We start from the raw sequence: 16572 nt of genomic DNA, 5'->3' as shown, positions 1-16572 counted from the left end.
CCCTATCCTTATCTTGTCAAGATTTTTTTTTTAACTTCTCAAATCAGTTATTTCATTGCTTTTCTCTTTTGTTGCTGTGATTTAGGACTGTGAGCATGTAAGTCAGACTGCTGAAGAGTTCTATACAGTAAGATGCCAGGTGGCAGATATGAAGAATATTTATGTAAGTAATGCCAGGCTGAGACATGTAGCATAGATCACAATTATAAATGGGTGCAGTAAAGTATAAAAGACTGTACCATACCCTACTGAATATGTTGATGCTTTCTGTATTTATTTCTACGTTAGTAGAATTACATGTAGTTTTGATATTACTAGGTAATGTGGTCGAATTGTTTCATCTGTTCAATGCAACATGCTATCAGCTGGTGCCATTTGGAATTGACTAAAGACTGTTACAGTCAGTAATCACTTTCTCCTGTCTGTTTTTTAAAAATGCCGTGGTCATGTTTTGTATGAGAGAATTGTAAATGTCAGAAGATTTGATATATACATGTACTATTGCTTATTAATTTAAAACTTACACCAAAATAATTTTTAGGTTTTTGAGCTTTTTAGACAACTATTAATGCCCACGCTTGGAATTTGAATTTAAAGCACTTGAATTCTTTGGGACAGCCTGGAATATTGAGTACTATTTTTCTGAATTGGTTCCTTATTTTTGTGTTTGGGTTAGGAACTGGTTTTCCTGTCAAACTTTTCTCTTAGTTCAGGTGCATGCTCTTTTTGCAAACTTTTTGGTTCCTTTGACCACCTTTACTTTCATAACTTACGGAAATGTTAATTAAACTTACTGTAAGATTGAAAGAGCGGGGTTTGTAAAGCAGGCCATGCAAGCACAAAGTATAAATATCTAAGACAAATGTAAGCTCCTTTTTTGTTTGTTTGTTTATTATATGTAGGAATCTCTTGATGAAGTAACTATTAAAGATACCTTGGAAGGTGACAACATGTATACATGTTCTCATTGTGGGAAGAAAGTGCGGGCTGAAAAAAGGTATGATTAAGAACAACTAAACATTCCTAATGTTTCTTTTTAGTAAATTACTGAAATTACTATTTGAATCGGAGTAATCCTTTAGACGAAACAGGACTGTGGTTTCATTCAGTTTGCTACTCTGTGGGCCTATGAGGATGTGGTCCCTGGGCAAATGAGCACATAACTAAGAAATCTCATTACCAAAACAAAAAATATAAGGTATCTTAGCAAAAGATCACCTAGACAGTAAAATGTTCATGACCTTTTTTTAATGTAAATAAAAAGAAATTTGTAGAAATTATACCTTTTGAAATCTGTAACTTTTCTGGATTTTAAAAGATCAAATTCTTTCAGAGTTTGTTCAGTCCTTGTGTTATTCATTATGCAGAATAGTTGCTTAGGTTTCATACATAACCCCAAATTTCTTAATTAAAATTAGTAGTTTTAAAAATGTTTCCATATTTTAAAAAGTCTGCTAATAAAGAGAAAGTTAACTAAAAATTTTATATTGTCTTTATATTGCAACTAACAAATTTCTTTGTCAGAGATGAAAAACCTCACAGTTGTTTTTGTAGCTGTTATAAATGACACGGGTGAGAGAGTAACCTACTTTAAAACCATTATTGTGAAGTTTATGAGATTTAATAAAAAATATGTTCTGCATTGAAACTTGTCCGTTACAAGATAGTAACTCCATCTAATGAGGGGATTTGCATTGTTAAATTCGTTCATGACTCATTTTACAACATCATTTTAGAAAACTGTCATTCATGCCATATGAGCAAATTTGATGTTTCTTCCAAGGCACGATGATAGGCTAAATGGAAGTGTTCATTAGGCTAAATTTGACCTTTTTGCTGACAAGTTAGACTGCCCTGCTCTGCTCTAGGGCATTGTGATAGCTGAATTTTATATTTATGTGACTTAGCAACAGATTTCCAATTTTATATTTGAAATAAATGCGTTGAAAATCTTTGTGAAAATACAATTCAAGCCACTAAGCTTTCGTAAATCACGATTACTTTTAATCCTTCAGGGCATGTTTTAAGAAACTACCTCGTATCTTAAGCTTCAACACAATGAGATATACATTTAATATGGTAACCATGATGAAGGAGAAAGTCAATACGCATTTTTCATTCCCTTTACGTTTGGATATGACACCTTACACTGAAGATTTCCTCATGGGAAAAAATGACAGAAAAGAAGGTATGCCTCATAAAATGAATTCAACAGGCTTTGTCTCTTTCATCTATGTACCACTTTCTGTATACGTAACATATGCAAACAGTTAGTGATTTTCTTTTTAAGAAAATAAAATCAAACATAAGTTTTAATCAACCTATATTCCCAAAGTCACACATTTTATTTAATATGAGAAAACCAGCCAATTATTTTTCTTTTCATATACTGTTCAATTTGAATTATTCTTAAATTTGTTTTTAAAGTATGAGAGAAATTAAAAATAGTTACATACAGTTTGTCACTGGCCTATTTTGATTTTGCAGGGTAATACTTGAACTTCAGCAAATGGCTGACTAACTGCCATCATAAATAAGATGTGTTAACTTGGAATAACTTAGTTATTAGTCCTGATCTCTTCAGTAGTGATGCTTTGTAAAAAAAGCTGTAACTGTTTCACAAGAGTTGGGATCTATGCTGCTTGTTCTGGGTATGGAGTTTCTGGCTGTCATCATTGTGGAGTGCAGAGAAGAAAAAAATTTAAGTGCCACTACAAGAAATGTGTAATATTAAAGTTCAGGTGTTTAGGAGATAACTGATTAAATATTGTATTAATTTATTTCAGGTTTTAAGGAAGATGGTGAATATTTGAAAGAAACTGAAAGTTACGAGTATGATCTGATAGGCGTAACGGTTCATACAGGAACAGCAGATGGTGGACATTACTACAGTTTTATCAGAGATATAGTCAATCCCCATGCTTACAAAAACAACAAATGGTGAGTTAAGCAAAAAAAAAATTTGTAATTCCTTACATTTAAATAACTAAAATAACCAAAACATTTGTCAGATGCAGTTGTATAGGAGATATGTGCTGTAGGTTCCCCTCAAAAGCACAAGATGTTGGATAGGTGTAGGTATATTAATTTATTAGCATACAAGTTTGTTTGTTGTAGCTGTTGTGTGTGTAATAGTTGTGGAGTGCCTTGGACACAGGGGCAGCAGGAGAATGCCATGCTAGTCTCACAGTACAGCCAATGCTTGTTTCTTGGCCTGAATATCAATTACTTTATTTTATCTGTACAAATGAATGGTAAGATTTAATAGATTGTCCTTCATAAAATCTGGTTGTTATCTTTGAGTATACAGCTACATTTATGATTGTGGAATGCGGTCCTTTTCATTTTGTCCCCTTTCAGTGAAAAAACAACGTGAATTTTTATTTGCTTTAAAGTTGTTGCATCCTGTGTGGCAGAAAAGGTTATAATACCTAGGTTATCTAAATCTGTTCTTACTGTGCTTTTTGTATGTGGAATTGTTTTCACGTTTCATTTTCTAGTTTATCTAGCTGGTGATCTTTTCCTATTGGCCAGCTCCTCCTAGATGCAATTTACAGTGATGTACTGGAATATTTGATAGCATTTATTTTTCTGTCGCTTGTTTTCAAAGATTAAAAAAAGAGACAGGATCTTCTTACACATAAGTGATAGAAAGATGAATAAATGCAATGTAGTATTTTCTTTTTTAAATAATAATAATTTTTTTTTTTTAACCTATGACATCCCACTTCTAATTTGGAAACTTCAGCATACACTGGACATACCATGGTTATGAAGAGGGACAAAAAGTTAGGGGAGGTTGCCTGGGAAGGGGATGAGACATGGGCATGGAAATAAGGGAGGGTCTTGCTAGGTGACACAGGAAGGCAGGGAACGCTCTCTCCCAGTCATTTCTGGATGTCATATCTCAGATTCTCGGCTGAGGCCATGGAATAGTAGACAAGGTTTCCTCTATTCCTGTTCTCTAGAAGAGCTAGCTGGAGCATTTTTTAAATGGTTCCAACCAGTGGCCCAGTCCCTGCTCCAAAGGGAATCCATAACAGCGTACCAGTTTTCTCTCTCCCCTTCCAGTTTGAGTTCTGCTATTATATGGAATGGTTCTTTCTCCTTTTTTAAATTTTTATTTCCATTTCACTCAATTTGAAAAGGAAAAGGCAAATCTTCTTGGCTGCATTAAAACCCATCTGTACCAGAGTCAGGCTGGAAAAAATGGGGAAAGTAATGTGTCTCTTGATGAAAAGAAAAAAACAAGGATTGTTGAAATGCTGACTTCCCGATCTTATTGAAACGGAGTCACTTGCAGGATCAGTTTTTAGTTTGCTGTGATTCAAACAAGATATTAGAAATTAATAGGAATTCCTAAATCTAAAGAATGGTTTTAAGTGCTTGGTATACTTTATTTGCCCTTAGAGACAAACAGCATTTGCTTCAAAAGCTTACTGTTTTACAGGTATCTTTTCAATGATGCTGAAGTAAAACCATTTGATTCTGCCCAGCTTGCTTCAGAATGTTTTGGTGGAGAAATGACTGTAAGTTATGAATTTTATTTTTGTCATGTTCAACCATTACAGTATCTGTTCTCAAGACTTTCGTGAAGGATTCCATAGTGTTCACCTTTGGTCTGTCATCTGTTGTGAATGTATATGAAACAATTAGAAGTGTTAGCTGGGTTTTATTAAACTTTTGACACCTTTGTTGTGCAGGTGATACTTCATCTTACGTTCATGTAGATAGGTGTTCCACCATTGATCTCTTCAAAGGGTCTCCCCCTCCTTTGGGGGATGAAAGACTTGGCAGAGTGAATGCTTCCAAGCTGGTGATGCAAGCTCTCTAGTTTTTCTACGCTTTCTGTAGAATAGAAGTTAAGCCAATAAAGGAGAAGGGTCTTAATTTCTCCTGTACAAACCATCATATTATTTAATTTGTGAATGTGAATCCAGATATTTTTACAGGGTTTTAAAAGACAGGTGTCGGAAGTATAGCGTAGGTGTTACTAATGAATCAAAATTAATTAGTGGAGTCTCCCTCCAAAGAAGAGGTATTTCTTCTCTATGTCTGCTTTTTATCATCATATTATTTATTTGCTTATAAAAAAGTGAGTATGCAACTAATTTAGGAATCCTTCACTTGGATGGCTTTGTTGCTCAGACTGTTGACTGAAGGAATAATTACTTCAAGCTTATGCCTATTCTGGAAAAACAGGGCTTTTTGATCTTTGCCTATGCCTTATGTCAGTAATTTCCAGATTCTGGTCTGTGACCTTCTTACAGTCAGATCCTTTCTCATTGGTGGTAGAACTGAACTAGAAACGTGTCAGGTCTGTGTACAGCTTATGCTGTTGTTCAGCAGAAAAGCCGGAGCTCTGATAGGAGTAAGCGATTTTCAAGCTAATGGATCTACAGGCTTAAATAGTTTTGCTTGTTCCTTTTACTGTAAGAAGATAAAATTTCTTAAATTGCTGTTTGTTTGCTTTCAGTAGTGCAAGGCTTTTAAATACAGTAGCAACTTTGTCTTTTGGATCAGCCCACCACCCTTTGACATAAGTCTGAATATTTTTACACAGTATTAATACAAATAACTGTTGAATGACACTCCAACGTTCTCACGTTATGCTTGAATTGATCATTTGTTATTATTATATATCATGATATAAACTCCATTATTAATAATGCAGTATCTTACTAAAACAGTCCTGTGAATAAGAAAAATCCTCTTGTCTGATAAAAAGAATATGCAGAAATAAAACAAAAGATCATTTTGTTTGGCAAATAGATAAAATACCTTTAGGTGCCCAAAAAGAAGAGGTGTCAATGAGATGGATGAGACAGGAAATTGCATGAGATATAGGTCACAATATTGCGTAGCAACTTTGAAAAATCAGAATAGGCCACTGTAGAAGAAAAAAAGAAAGAACACTACTTTGAGCAAGAGATAAATTGTCAGCAGCCTCTCTGCAAATGTCCTGAAATAGTTCACTTGCACATTTATCTCAAACTGTCGATAACCAGACCATTAAAAAAGCTTGTAATTAATGGTTTTACTTTCTTCTTGACAGACAAAAACTTACGATTCTGTTACTGATAAATTTATGGACTTCTCCTTTGAAAAGGTATTTCTTTTCCAAACACTTGTTATGTGATTGTATTTCTACTGTCATGATTTATCTCTCAAAGCAAAAATTATACAGATGTTTTTTTCTTAAAGACGCACAGTGCTTACATGCTGTTTTATAAACGGATGGAACCAGAGGAGGAAAATGGCAAAGACTACAAATTTGATGTTTCATCAGAATTGCTGGAGGTACAAGTTGATTTGTTTTAACACCAATTTTAAAATACTATAGGAAATCCTAAACAAATCAGGAACCTGAATAAACGCAGAAAAGCAAATATAATTTAAATCAGTAAGATGACAATCCTTTCGTTTAGCTGTCTTCCTTAGAAGAATGTTGTTGGATAGGAAGTAAATTAAGATTTCCACTGTATGTAAATTTTAGATGTTTTTTCATTCATTTTTAAATTCAGATATCTGAATCATTCTGCTTCATATTTGTAAAAAATGGTAGAACACTATTTGTTTGGGTTTTTGTGAGAGCTTAGCAACATTTTCTGAACAGTTGCAATATTACGGGAAGTATTCTCATTAACCACCATTTTTTTTCATCCTTCAGTTCCTCAGCAACTTATTGCTTTGAGGGGGGACAGAGTAAGGGAATAGTTCCAGCTGTTTGCACTTTTGCCAGTGGGTTGTGACATTCTAAGCGAAAGCAATGTAAGATCGTGACTATTTGTGCTTATGATGGGGAGCATCAGTCAGAAAAGGATCCCTTCCTCCCCGTAGTCATAGAGTAGCCCAGGTGTTAGTAAAAGGGGTAGGCGAAACAAAAACCAGTAGCAGCTACATCTCCCTGTTCTCTTCAGTGATGAGGGCTGCTCTTAAGATACCTGGCTATTTATATAAAGATATTATTTAAGCCACGTACGGTCTGAGGAACTGGAAAAGGCAGCACAGAGTATTTCACCAGGGATCTCACTGTGCTAGATGTTTCCCCAATATGGGATTTGTAAAACATTTTTCTCCCTTTTTATCACCTGAAAAGCCAGTTTCTCTGCTCCCTCTGGCTAGAATTATTGCTTTATCATCTGTCATATATGAGGTTCTTAACTTAAAAAGACTCTTCATCCCTAGCCAGCAAATCAGATTGTGCTTTTTATCCTTCTCAGTCTTAAAAATAATAATAGATTTTATGGGAGTTAAACTTTTAAACTATTTTTACATGAAAAATGCTACAAACAGATTTTGTTAAAAACATTTTGGAGAGAGGAACAGGGAGACCTGGCATGAAATCCTCTTTCGTTAATGATGGAGGGTCAAATCTTACTCTTTAAGAATTTATCAAAAGTTCAGGGAGCTTGTCAGGCTTTGGGTCAGAACTTCAACCTTTAGACATATCTAGCTAGGCTGCTGGAAAGTCTAACTGATCTCAATTAGTGAAACTATGTGTTTAGAGAGTTTTTTGATTTTTTAAAGTTATTACACTATCAGAGACATCAAAATATGGTCTTAAAACTGTGGTTCTTTTTTCATGTGTTGGACCAGTTCTCAAAATTTCAGCCTAAAAATGTGAGTAATTAAGTTGCAAAAATGAGATCACAGAAAGAGGAGAAGGTTCTGAGCTCTGTTCTGCAGTCATACAGCAGGCAAAACTAATATTTGCTGCAGTGTGAGTAAAATGACTTTAAGCCAATCCTTTAAAATAAAGAAAATGTTTCCAAAAATAATTTTTCGTAGGAAAAAATGTTGTTTTCTTAGCCATGGCAAGCGTTTGAGTATTCTTAAAATCATGCTTATGTGGTGGAATAAACTTTCTTGTATCTGATGTTAGCATTTTTTCTTCAGTGGATATGGCATGATAACATGCAGTTTCTTCAAGACAAGAACATTTTTGAACATACATATTTTGGGTAAGTTTTTCTTTAAAAATGTCATATTAATGCATCTTTTCTTCTTGCAGATTTTCATTATTTGTTTTAATTAACAAATACAATTACTGACTCTAGGTTTATGTGGCAGTTGTGTAGTAGCATCCCAAGCACACTACCAGATCCAAAAGCGGTTTCCCTGATGACAGCAAAGGTAAGTACTTCGAAAGTATATCGTGCTTATTTTAAATTTTACCTTGTTTACGTTTTAATTCAGACATTCTATAATTAATGGTGCAATATTTTTTTTTCCAGTTAAGCACTTCCTTTGTACTAGAGACATTTATTCATTCAAAGGAAAAGGTATTCTATTTACTTGTAAATTCTCATTAAGTAGCTGCATGAATATAGTGAAAAGTATGTCTGTACTTGTTCATATTAAAAGTGTGATTTTGAGATGTATTAAGTACCATAGATGACATAAAGTTAGTGTTTAAAGAGTGTCATTTACACATTTATAGTAAACACTGCACAGTGGGGGAAAAAATGCAGGTTCTGGCTTTAGCCTACTTTGCCTCAGCAATGCATGAGGGACAACAGATCTTGTGTTCTTTTCATTTTAAAATTCCTGGATGATTCAGATCTTAACAAGCACTTGTTAAAGTCTGATGTAGAGGGGAGTGTCTACTAGCGAGCAACAGTTGTGCTCATGGATTTTTAACTTATGAATACTAGTATGAACAACAAGAAAGTTCTGTTCTATCTGAAACATCTTTATTCTCAGTCAGATTTTACTTCTTTCTCATTTGTGGTAGCATAATGCTACTAATTCTAGATTGTCTGGGATTAGTAAGAATCTGTAATAATGTGTAATTGGACAATTAGTCCAAATGTGTAGGTACGACTTGCATTAGTTTCAACGCATGTTATTTTTGTGTAGGTGCAACATACTGGTTTATAAAGCATTTAGTGCTTGTAACTATATTCTTAAGATTCAGTGTTCTAACTGATCGTTTAGAAGTGTTTAAAGGTTAAGTTGCAATTTATTATTTTAAGTTATAGTTTTTTCTGTATTTCTTTTTACAGCCTACAATGCTTCAGTGGATTGAACTGTTAACAAAACAGTTTAATAACAGTCAGGCAGCTTGTGAAGTAAGTGACTTAGGAACTCAGCAAAGTACAAACCAACTTTCTATATATTGTTTAACTTTCCTGGAGGTTCGTATCCCTGGAATATTTTGGACTATGAACTACTGTATTTGGCATATCTGTGCACTATGCGATGAAATTCATCCTCTCTGAATGCTGCAGATTCTGGGGAATGACTTGACTTTTATTTTCAGAAGCCTATGGTGAGACCACAGGCCAAAATAATTTTGTCACTAGAATAGAAGACACACAGTGTCACAACCTCTTTATTTGATTATTACATACGGATTTGTGTAATTAAGAGGTGTTTAAATGAAATTGCACAAGAGAAATGGAAAGACAGACTAATGTTTAAGGACTAGAATGGCAGGGATTGGAGTTGAATCTAAGGGAAGAGCTCAGCGAGATAAAAGGCTGTGGTGCAATGAAGCTTAGAAAGAGAGTAAGAACAGCTGATGTCAGACTTAGCTGAAAACAGATTCTTATAGTGCCTTGCTTGTGAAGCTGAGGATCTTGAACCTAATATGTAGAAAGACTGAAAACTCCTAGAAGGAGAAAAAAATGGAGGAATGTTTTTTATATAAAATTTTTCAGGACACTGCCTGAAGGGAGTCTGGGATAAAGTGGAGAGGGACTGAGAAACCATAGACAAAAGAATTCACTGTGGTGTTGGTGAAAACAATTCTGAGATACTGAAGGAAAGTTTGTGATAGACTTTCTGTGATTGTTTAAATGTACAAGGACCCCAATACATACTGTATCCTGCATTAGACCTTATTCAGTCGAAATTAATTAGATTCATTGTTCTTTTATAAATTGATTCTAGGTTGTTAAATTGTTATGTAACATTCAATATTTGGGGGGGATACAGTTTCATTAGTATGCTGTAGTCCTAAGATAACCTAAAACAAGTGAAAACATTTAATATAATAAAGAATACTCAGGTACAATTACAATAGAAGGAAGAACAGCTTGGATTCTTTATTTTAAACTGTCTTTCCTTGCGACTAAAACAATATTCTGGGAGTCAGAATACTCAGCTGTATTATTTGCTGAGTCTAACTTTGGATGAATCATTCTCTGTTATTTTTATACCTTTTCTGTCTCCGGAGGTAGTAAGGCTTTTCCACATGTTAAAACACAAAAGGGATCTAATTCAGGAACTACATTCTTGTTTAAGCCTATCCCTGTTCTACAAGACTCTTCAGCTTATGCTTTATTGTAAGCATTGTTTTTTATTCTGTTGACATGACTTTTCAGGATAAGCATGTCCTTCCAGGTAATTGAATAATAGCATGCAGAACACAGGGATAAGAAGATACTGGATATAAATTTATATTGATGTTTACTGCTATTGATCTTTATTCCTTTCTTCTCATGCACAGAAGACGTTTAGATTTCCCTTGGATTAAAACTTGCTTATTCCTTAATAATAGTAACATCAATTTCTCTTCAGACTTTAATATCATGCAAAAAGAAGATTGGACTAGAACAAGTTTGGAACAAAACTAACAAAGTATGTATCTTCTGCAGTGGTTTTTGGATCGTATGGCTGATGATGATTGGTGGCCAATGCAGATTCTAATAAAGTGTCCCAATCAGATTGTGCGACAGGTAAGAAAAAATGTTCCTTTATAAGTCAGGTGACTACTTGGCTCATGATCAGAAATGGACAATTATTATGACACATACAATGATTCCAAAAGTTATTAATACCTGTAATTCCCTTATTCTTTTCCATTCTTGCGTATGATTTAGAGAATATATTTGGCCATGGGAGCATTATCGTTGTTTGAAACAAAATCGATATTAATACAGGGCTGTAGTTGTACAGTTAGGATCACAAAATATCACAGTAGGTGCAAATTAAGGTTTCTACAACTCCCTTATGATCTCTACAAATTTGAACACTTTAAAAAATGTTTTTTTCTGAATTGGTTCAACAATAATGCGTCAAGATACACATTCAGAAAATAAAAAAGAATAAAGCAATGTACGTTCGGTACTCCTCAAAGCTTCAATTCTAAACTTGTGCATTTGTTTTTTGTGGGTAAATTTAATTTTACAATATTATGCCACAAAGTTTTGTTAATACCCTTTTCTGGAAATATTTAAAATTGGAAAAAAAACCCCTATATTAGTAGCATTTGGATATTAACAAATACAAATATTAATAATAGTTTCACTTGTAAGTATACTTTCTTTGCAATTTGTTTAGGTAAAAACTTTAGCAATTACTTTCTCTCTCCTGAATCCTTCCATTGGGTTTCTGATTATTAAAGTAATATTTCCAATAGAACCATACATAGCTCCTGTATGTAACACATCATTAAAGGAATATATTTAATGGGAAAACACTCTGCAACATCTTAGGCAAAGCCCTAATCCTTGATGAATGTTTTACAAATTAAAAATTACTGGAAGGAATCTCCTTAAAATTCTCACATAAATTCTTATAGCCAGAGACAAAATAAAAAAATTCTTGCAAAAAATATCTAAACATTTCAGAAAATAGAGATAGAAGAAAAAATAGTGTTTATGAGCAGCAGTCTTAAGTCATGTTTCAATAGTGTACAGTGCACACCAAAATTAAAAGCTGTTTTTAGGGTTCCTCCATCAGATCTGTGTATAAAAACCAGGTTTGACTATTCTGTTAAAATACGATGTGTCAGTACACTAATAAATGGAATGTGGGCGTCTCAATCTCAGCTTTAACTTTGAATCACATAGAGCTGGAAGTGGTACTTGGAGACAGAATATTCTTTGCTTAGAAAATATGTATTGACATATATGTAAAAGAATGAACATGTGGAGTTCATTTACTTATGCATTTACAGATGTTCCAGCGTTTGTGTATTCATGTGATACAGAGACTGAGGCCCGTGCATGCACATCTTTATCTCCAGCCAGGAATGGAAGACTGGTAAAATAATAACACCTGAAAGCTTCTATTTATTACATGCGTTACAGCAACCGCTTTTGTTTGATGAATTATTCAAAATGGTCTTGTAAACCTAAAATAGTACTGTTTTAATTGTTCTTTACTATTCTACCCAAAATGCTCTGATTTATTGAAAAATATTATTGTGGTTAGAAAAGCCAGTGTCTAAAGATTCATTGTTTGAAACATTTGTTACCTTAGACTAGATTTTCAGCGTAGTCTTTCTTTTCACTGCCAGTAGTATGCTGCAAGTGTAAATCTCACTACTTATACATGAGAATCCGATTGTACATTGGATCCAGAGGCATATAGGTGCAAATTTTAATTTGTACATCCAGTAAAAGAGGTTGGAGGTGAGAGTCTAGTCCTGTGTCATGGAGCTAAATCACAGTTTTTGTCAAAAAGTAGAAAAAAAACTATTGGATTCTGTTTTGTTCTGCTAATGATCAAGAAACTGTCACTTTGTCTCCAATTATGAAATATTTATTCTTTTTGATACATAATGAGGAGAAGAAGAAACCGTTTTTTCTTTCATCTCTTGGGTTAAGCTTGTGATCCTGATAATAACTTTTTTCCAGAGCAAAAATGGCAGAGTTTGTAATAACTATACTGCCATAACAAAATTCAGGACATGAAGATACAGTTTTTATGGCAAAAGTATAATTTAATTTTCTCTGGAAGCCTTACTTTAAAAGACTCTGTAACTTGTTTTGTTCAGTGATAAGATGCAACTTTCAGTAGATGAATAAGGTTGAAAGTGCCTGTTTTCTGTCTTGTCAGGATCCTGTATATGTGTTTAGGAGACTGCCTTTCCTTAGTTCCACAGTAAAATTAGCTATAACAGCATTCTTTCTTGAAACTGAGGAAATTTGACATGCAAATCAAGAGGATGATTTTAAGTAGGAGATCCCCTAATACTGTTTTTTTAAGAATTCTTTTCCTGGCTGAGAATACTAATTTTATTAACCTTTCAATGTTTTGAGTGACGGATGCTACCTTACTTTAAGCCATGTTGTTATCTGGGCTATACTTGGCATAAGAGAAAGTGTTAGAGATCTGAGTATGATAGTACGTCAGAGTAGAAGACTGTAAGTTTTTCTGATTTCTTTTTTTTTTTTTTTGGCTGGTTCAAGATGATTTTATGTTCCATGTCTTGTGTGAAATATCTAAGTTGGATTTGTTTTCAGTTCGGATGACATGGATGGTCCTGTGGAAGACATCGGCAGTCGCTCCTGTGTAACACGCTTTGTGAAGACACTCTTGTCAATTATGGAGCACGGTGTTAAGCCTCACAGTAAACATCTCACAGAATACTTTGCCTTTCTTTACGAATTTGCCAAAATGGGAGAAGAGGAAGTGAGTATAGCCTTGTAGTTTTGGGAATTAGGTATGTATATGCATGTATGTATTTTCAAGTAATTCAATATCCGCGTATTTCAGAGCCAGTTCTTGCTTTCACTGCAAGCCATATCTACAATGGTCCATTTCTACATGGGAACTAAAGGACCTGAAAATGTAAGTTTGAATATCTTGTCTAACAAGAACTAGTCTTTAATATTTTACATATGTGATCGTTAGTGCTGTGTCTCTTGAACCATCTTTCAGCTGTTAAATTAGAATTGCTTCACTCATAGAATTTTTTTCAATGTTTAAGTGAATATAATATTTAAAAAAGATGCTGAATTGGCTATTTCTATTTAGTATAGAAATAGATATTAAGTAGAAGCAATCAAAGTTGCCCTTATCATGCTATTAATGGTAACAATTGATTGCTTACTCCTACTGTACAACTTGAGCTTTTAAATTTACTTCCTTTTTTTATTGAATAGACCACCATATCAGGCTATGTAGTGACTTCAACCAACCTAGCTTTTGCGTATGTAAATCCAATTTAGTTCATGCAAAATGAAAGCTTCCACATGAAAATCAAGTGATCAGATCTTTACCTGGTTTGATTCATGCAAGTTTATTAAGTTGTTTTGAATAAAAGGACAGAACATATGCAAAACCACATACAGGCTTATTGAAATTAAGGCGCAAAATGTCCACATTGAAGGTATCTTTTTTTTCCTCCCCCCTTCAGCCACAGGTTGAAGTACTTTCTGAGGAAGAAGGGGAGGAGGAGGAGGAAGAGGAAGATATACTTTCTTTAGCAGAAGAAAAATACAGGCCTGCTGCACTTGAAAAGATGATTGCCCTGATTGCTCTTCTAGTTGAACAGTCTCGCTCAGAAAGGCAAGAGCTTCTGAAAAACCAAAGTAAATTCTAATCTAAGCTAGTTCAGAAAGGAATTGGAGATTTCATGGGTTTGGGGTGGTTTTTGTGGGCTTTTTTCACAGCATAAATGAGCTTGTATGTGGGCCCATTATATTTTTAACCATTTAAAGGATAAATGTTTTGTCATTGTTGACCAAATAAAAGACTTAGGGTAAACCCTTGAACATGTTCAGTTGCACACATTTGGATTTCTCTTTTTATTTGGTCTAAGTACAAAATATTTATTATTTTTTATCAGTTTTATGTCAATACTTTTATTTTCTCTTGTATATTGTGATACCAAAGAATACAAACTAACACTCACAGTCATGTATTTCTCCTTAACCTTCCATAATAATCTCTGAAGTAAAATGATAAAGGTTTTTTTGTATTTTAGGCATTTGACTTTGTCACAAAATGACATGGCAGCATTAACAGGAGGGAAGGTAATTCATTTAAATATGATTGTATAAGCCTCAAAAAAAATGCACGCGTGTGTGTACATATGTAATTGTAGACAGTGTACTAATATCTTATTATTTGTTGCAGGGTTTTCCTTTTTTGTTTCAACATATCCGTGATGGTATCAACATCAGGCAAACTTGCAATCTCATTTTCAGTTTGTGTCGGTACAATAATCGACTCGCAGAACATGTAAGTATCAGAAACTATAGCTATTTGTTGAAAATCTTATCTAATAAGTGTAATGGGGTGATTTTTATTTAATTTTAACTGAATAAGCACGAGTCTAAGTGAGTTTTGTTTGTTTTGTTTTTAAGATTGTGTCCATGCTTTTCACATCTATAGCAAAGTTGACTCCTGAGGTATGTAAACATACTACCTGTATATTAAATAATTTGTATTAATATTTTTCTGTTTTAAATTACTTAAATAATCCTTTGCTAATCAAAAATCTTGCATGGAAGATGATCCATGGAAGTTTTTGTGACACTGAATGAAGTCTAACTGCACTGTGTATTAAGTTTTCTAAAGCAGAAATCTGGTATGCAGTTTAAGATGAAAGTTTTATTCAAAGCCAAATAACATATTTCTAGATTCTCCACCTATATGAATTTAAAAAAAAATTGGTAACGATAAAACGTGTATGCTAGAATAAGTGGAGATACGTAATTATCGTCTGGTTGTTCAAGTTTTGGGGCACTATTTTGCAGTTCTGTGCATGCAAACACATTTCTCAGTCAGAATAAATTCCTGCCCTGGTAATAACAAAAATACTGAGAGTTCCAAATGGATTCCACATGAAAAATATATACAGAGTGGAGAAGCGTATGCTCACACAAGGACATTCTTGTATACTGCTGTCAGAAAAGAAAAAATAATCAGGAAAAATTGAGGGCATGTCAAGCAGAGGAGACATGATCATGGTTGGAAAAGAAGCACATACTAAATCATTCTCATGACAGCTTTGCTTTGTGTGATAGAATGGGCACTATCAGATGACAGTCTACTCCCCTCCTGTCATGCTAACATTTGCTACATTTTTATGCTTTTTTTGCTTTGCACGTATACGCGTGCACCAGAGGCATTTTTGGTGAGGTGCAAAATATATAATAATAATAGTAACCACTTTATTGAAGCATTATTAAAAGCTGGGTGAGTCTTAGCAAACTTTAAAAAAAAAAAAAAAAAAAATTCATGTTAGAGTAGAAATGTTGGTGGTTCCAGAGGAAAACAGTATGCCAATAATAATGATCAGTGTAAACCCTCAAAATGTGATGCTTTTGGATAAACTTTTCAGGATTCATGTTATGTGTTATGCAAATACATAAAAATAATAGCTTCTCTGAGATAGTGAAATCTTCTAGATATGTAAAGTAGGATAAATTGGTGAATTCTTCAAGACTGTACAGCTTGATTTCCGCGCCCCCCTGCCCCCAGCTTTGTTCAGAATAATGTCTGACTGTGTCGGACAATGTGTACTATTATTTCCTTGTAACTATACACTTCTACTAGACTGATCCTATCTAGTACGATCATGTTGCCTTGCACTAGCTATAAAAAGTGGCTTAATTCTACTGTATTCATACATGGATACAGTAGAATTAAGATATATATATGTGGATTAGTTACAGATTAAACAATAAGGGATTAAAAGTAATATAAATGTTCATGTCAGAAGTTCGTAGAAATATATTTTCATGCAAATGTTTGGGGTTTTTTTTTAAAGTCTCTAAAAAAATTAGTGGATGAAATGAAAGAGATCAAAATGGATATTTTTATTTTTATGCATTACAGGCAGCCAATCCTTTTTTCAAATTGCTGACCATGCTAATTTGCTGGTGG

General features: G+C 33.9%; 1 protein-coding gene across 1 annotated transcript in view; it reads left to right on the top strand.

Moving 5' to 3' along the window:
• The window catches only part of USP34 (ubiquitin specific peptidase 34), a gene marked incomplete at its 5' end in the record, with an annotated part of 85204 nt that overhangs the window by 48361 nt on the left and 20271 nt on the right, over positions 1-16572 (top strand). The window contains 21 exon segments of the mRNA XM_009574576.1: positions 22-163; positions 903-997; positions 2016-2188; positions 2787-2940; positions 4451-4529; positions 6056-6109; positions 6205-6300; positions 7900-7964; positions 8061-8136; positions 8238-8285; positions 9009-9074; positions 10605-10685; positions 11909-11994; positions 13200-13368; positions 13453-13527; positions 14096-14247; positions 14666-14714; positions 14818-14922; positions 15048-15092; positions 16525-16559; positions 16561-16572. The exon segment at positions 16561-16572 is cut by the window's right edge and continues 67 nt beyond it. Of these exon segments, the coding sequence (XP_009572871.1) occupies positions 22-163; positions 903-997; positions 2016-2188; positions 2787-2940; positions 4451-4529; positions 6056-6109; positions 6205-6300; positions 7900-7964; positions 8061-8136; positions 8238-8285; positions 9009-9074; positions 10605-10685; positions 11909-11994; positions 13200-13368; positions 13453-13527; positions 14096-14247; positions 14666-14714; positions 14818-14922; positions 15048-15092; positions 16525-16559; positions 16561-16572 (1857 nt within the window).

This window comes from Fulmarus glacialis, unplaced genomic scaffold (assembly GCF_000690835.1).
Source record: "Fulmarus glacialis isolate BGI_N327 unplaced genomic scaffold, ASM69083v1 scaffold4750, whole genome shotgun sequence".
Classification (NCBI taxonomy): domain Eukaryota; kingdom Metazoa; phylum Chordata; class Aves; order Procellariiformes; family Procellariidae; genus Fulmarus; species Fulmarus glacialis.
Note: the sequence above shows the minus strand (reverse complement) of the source record. Positions and strands in the feature narration are given on the sequence as shown.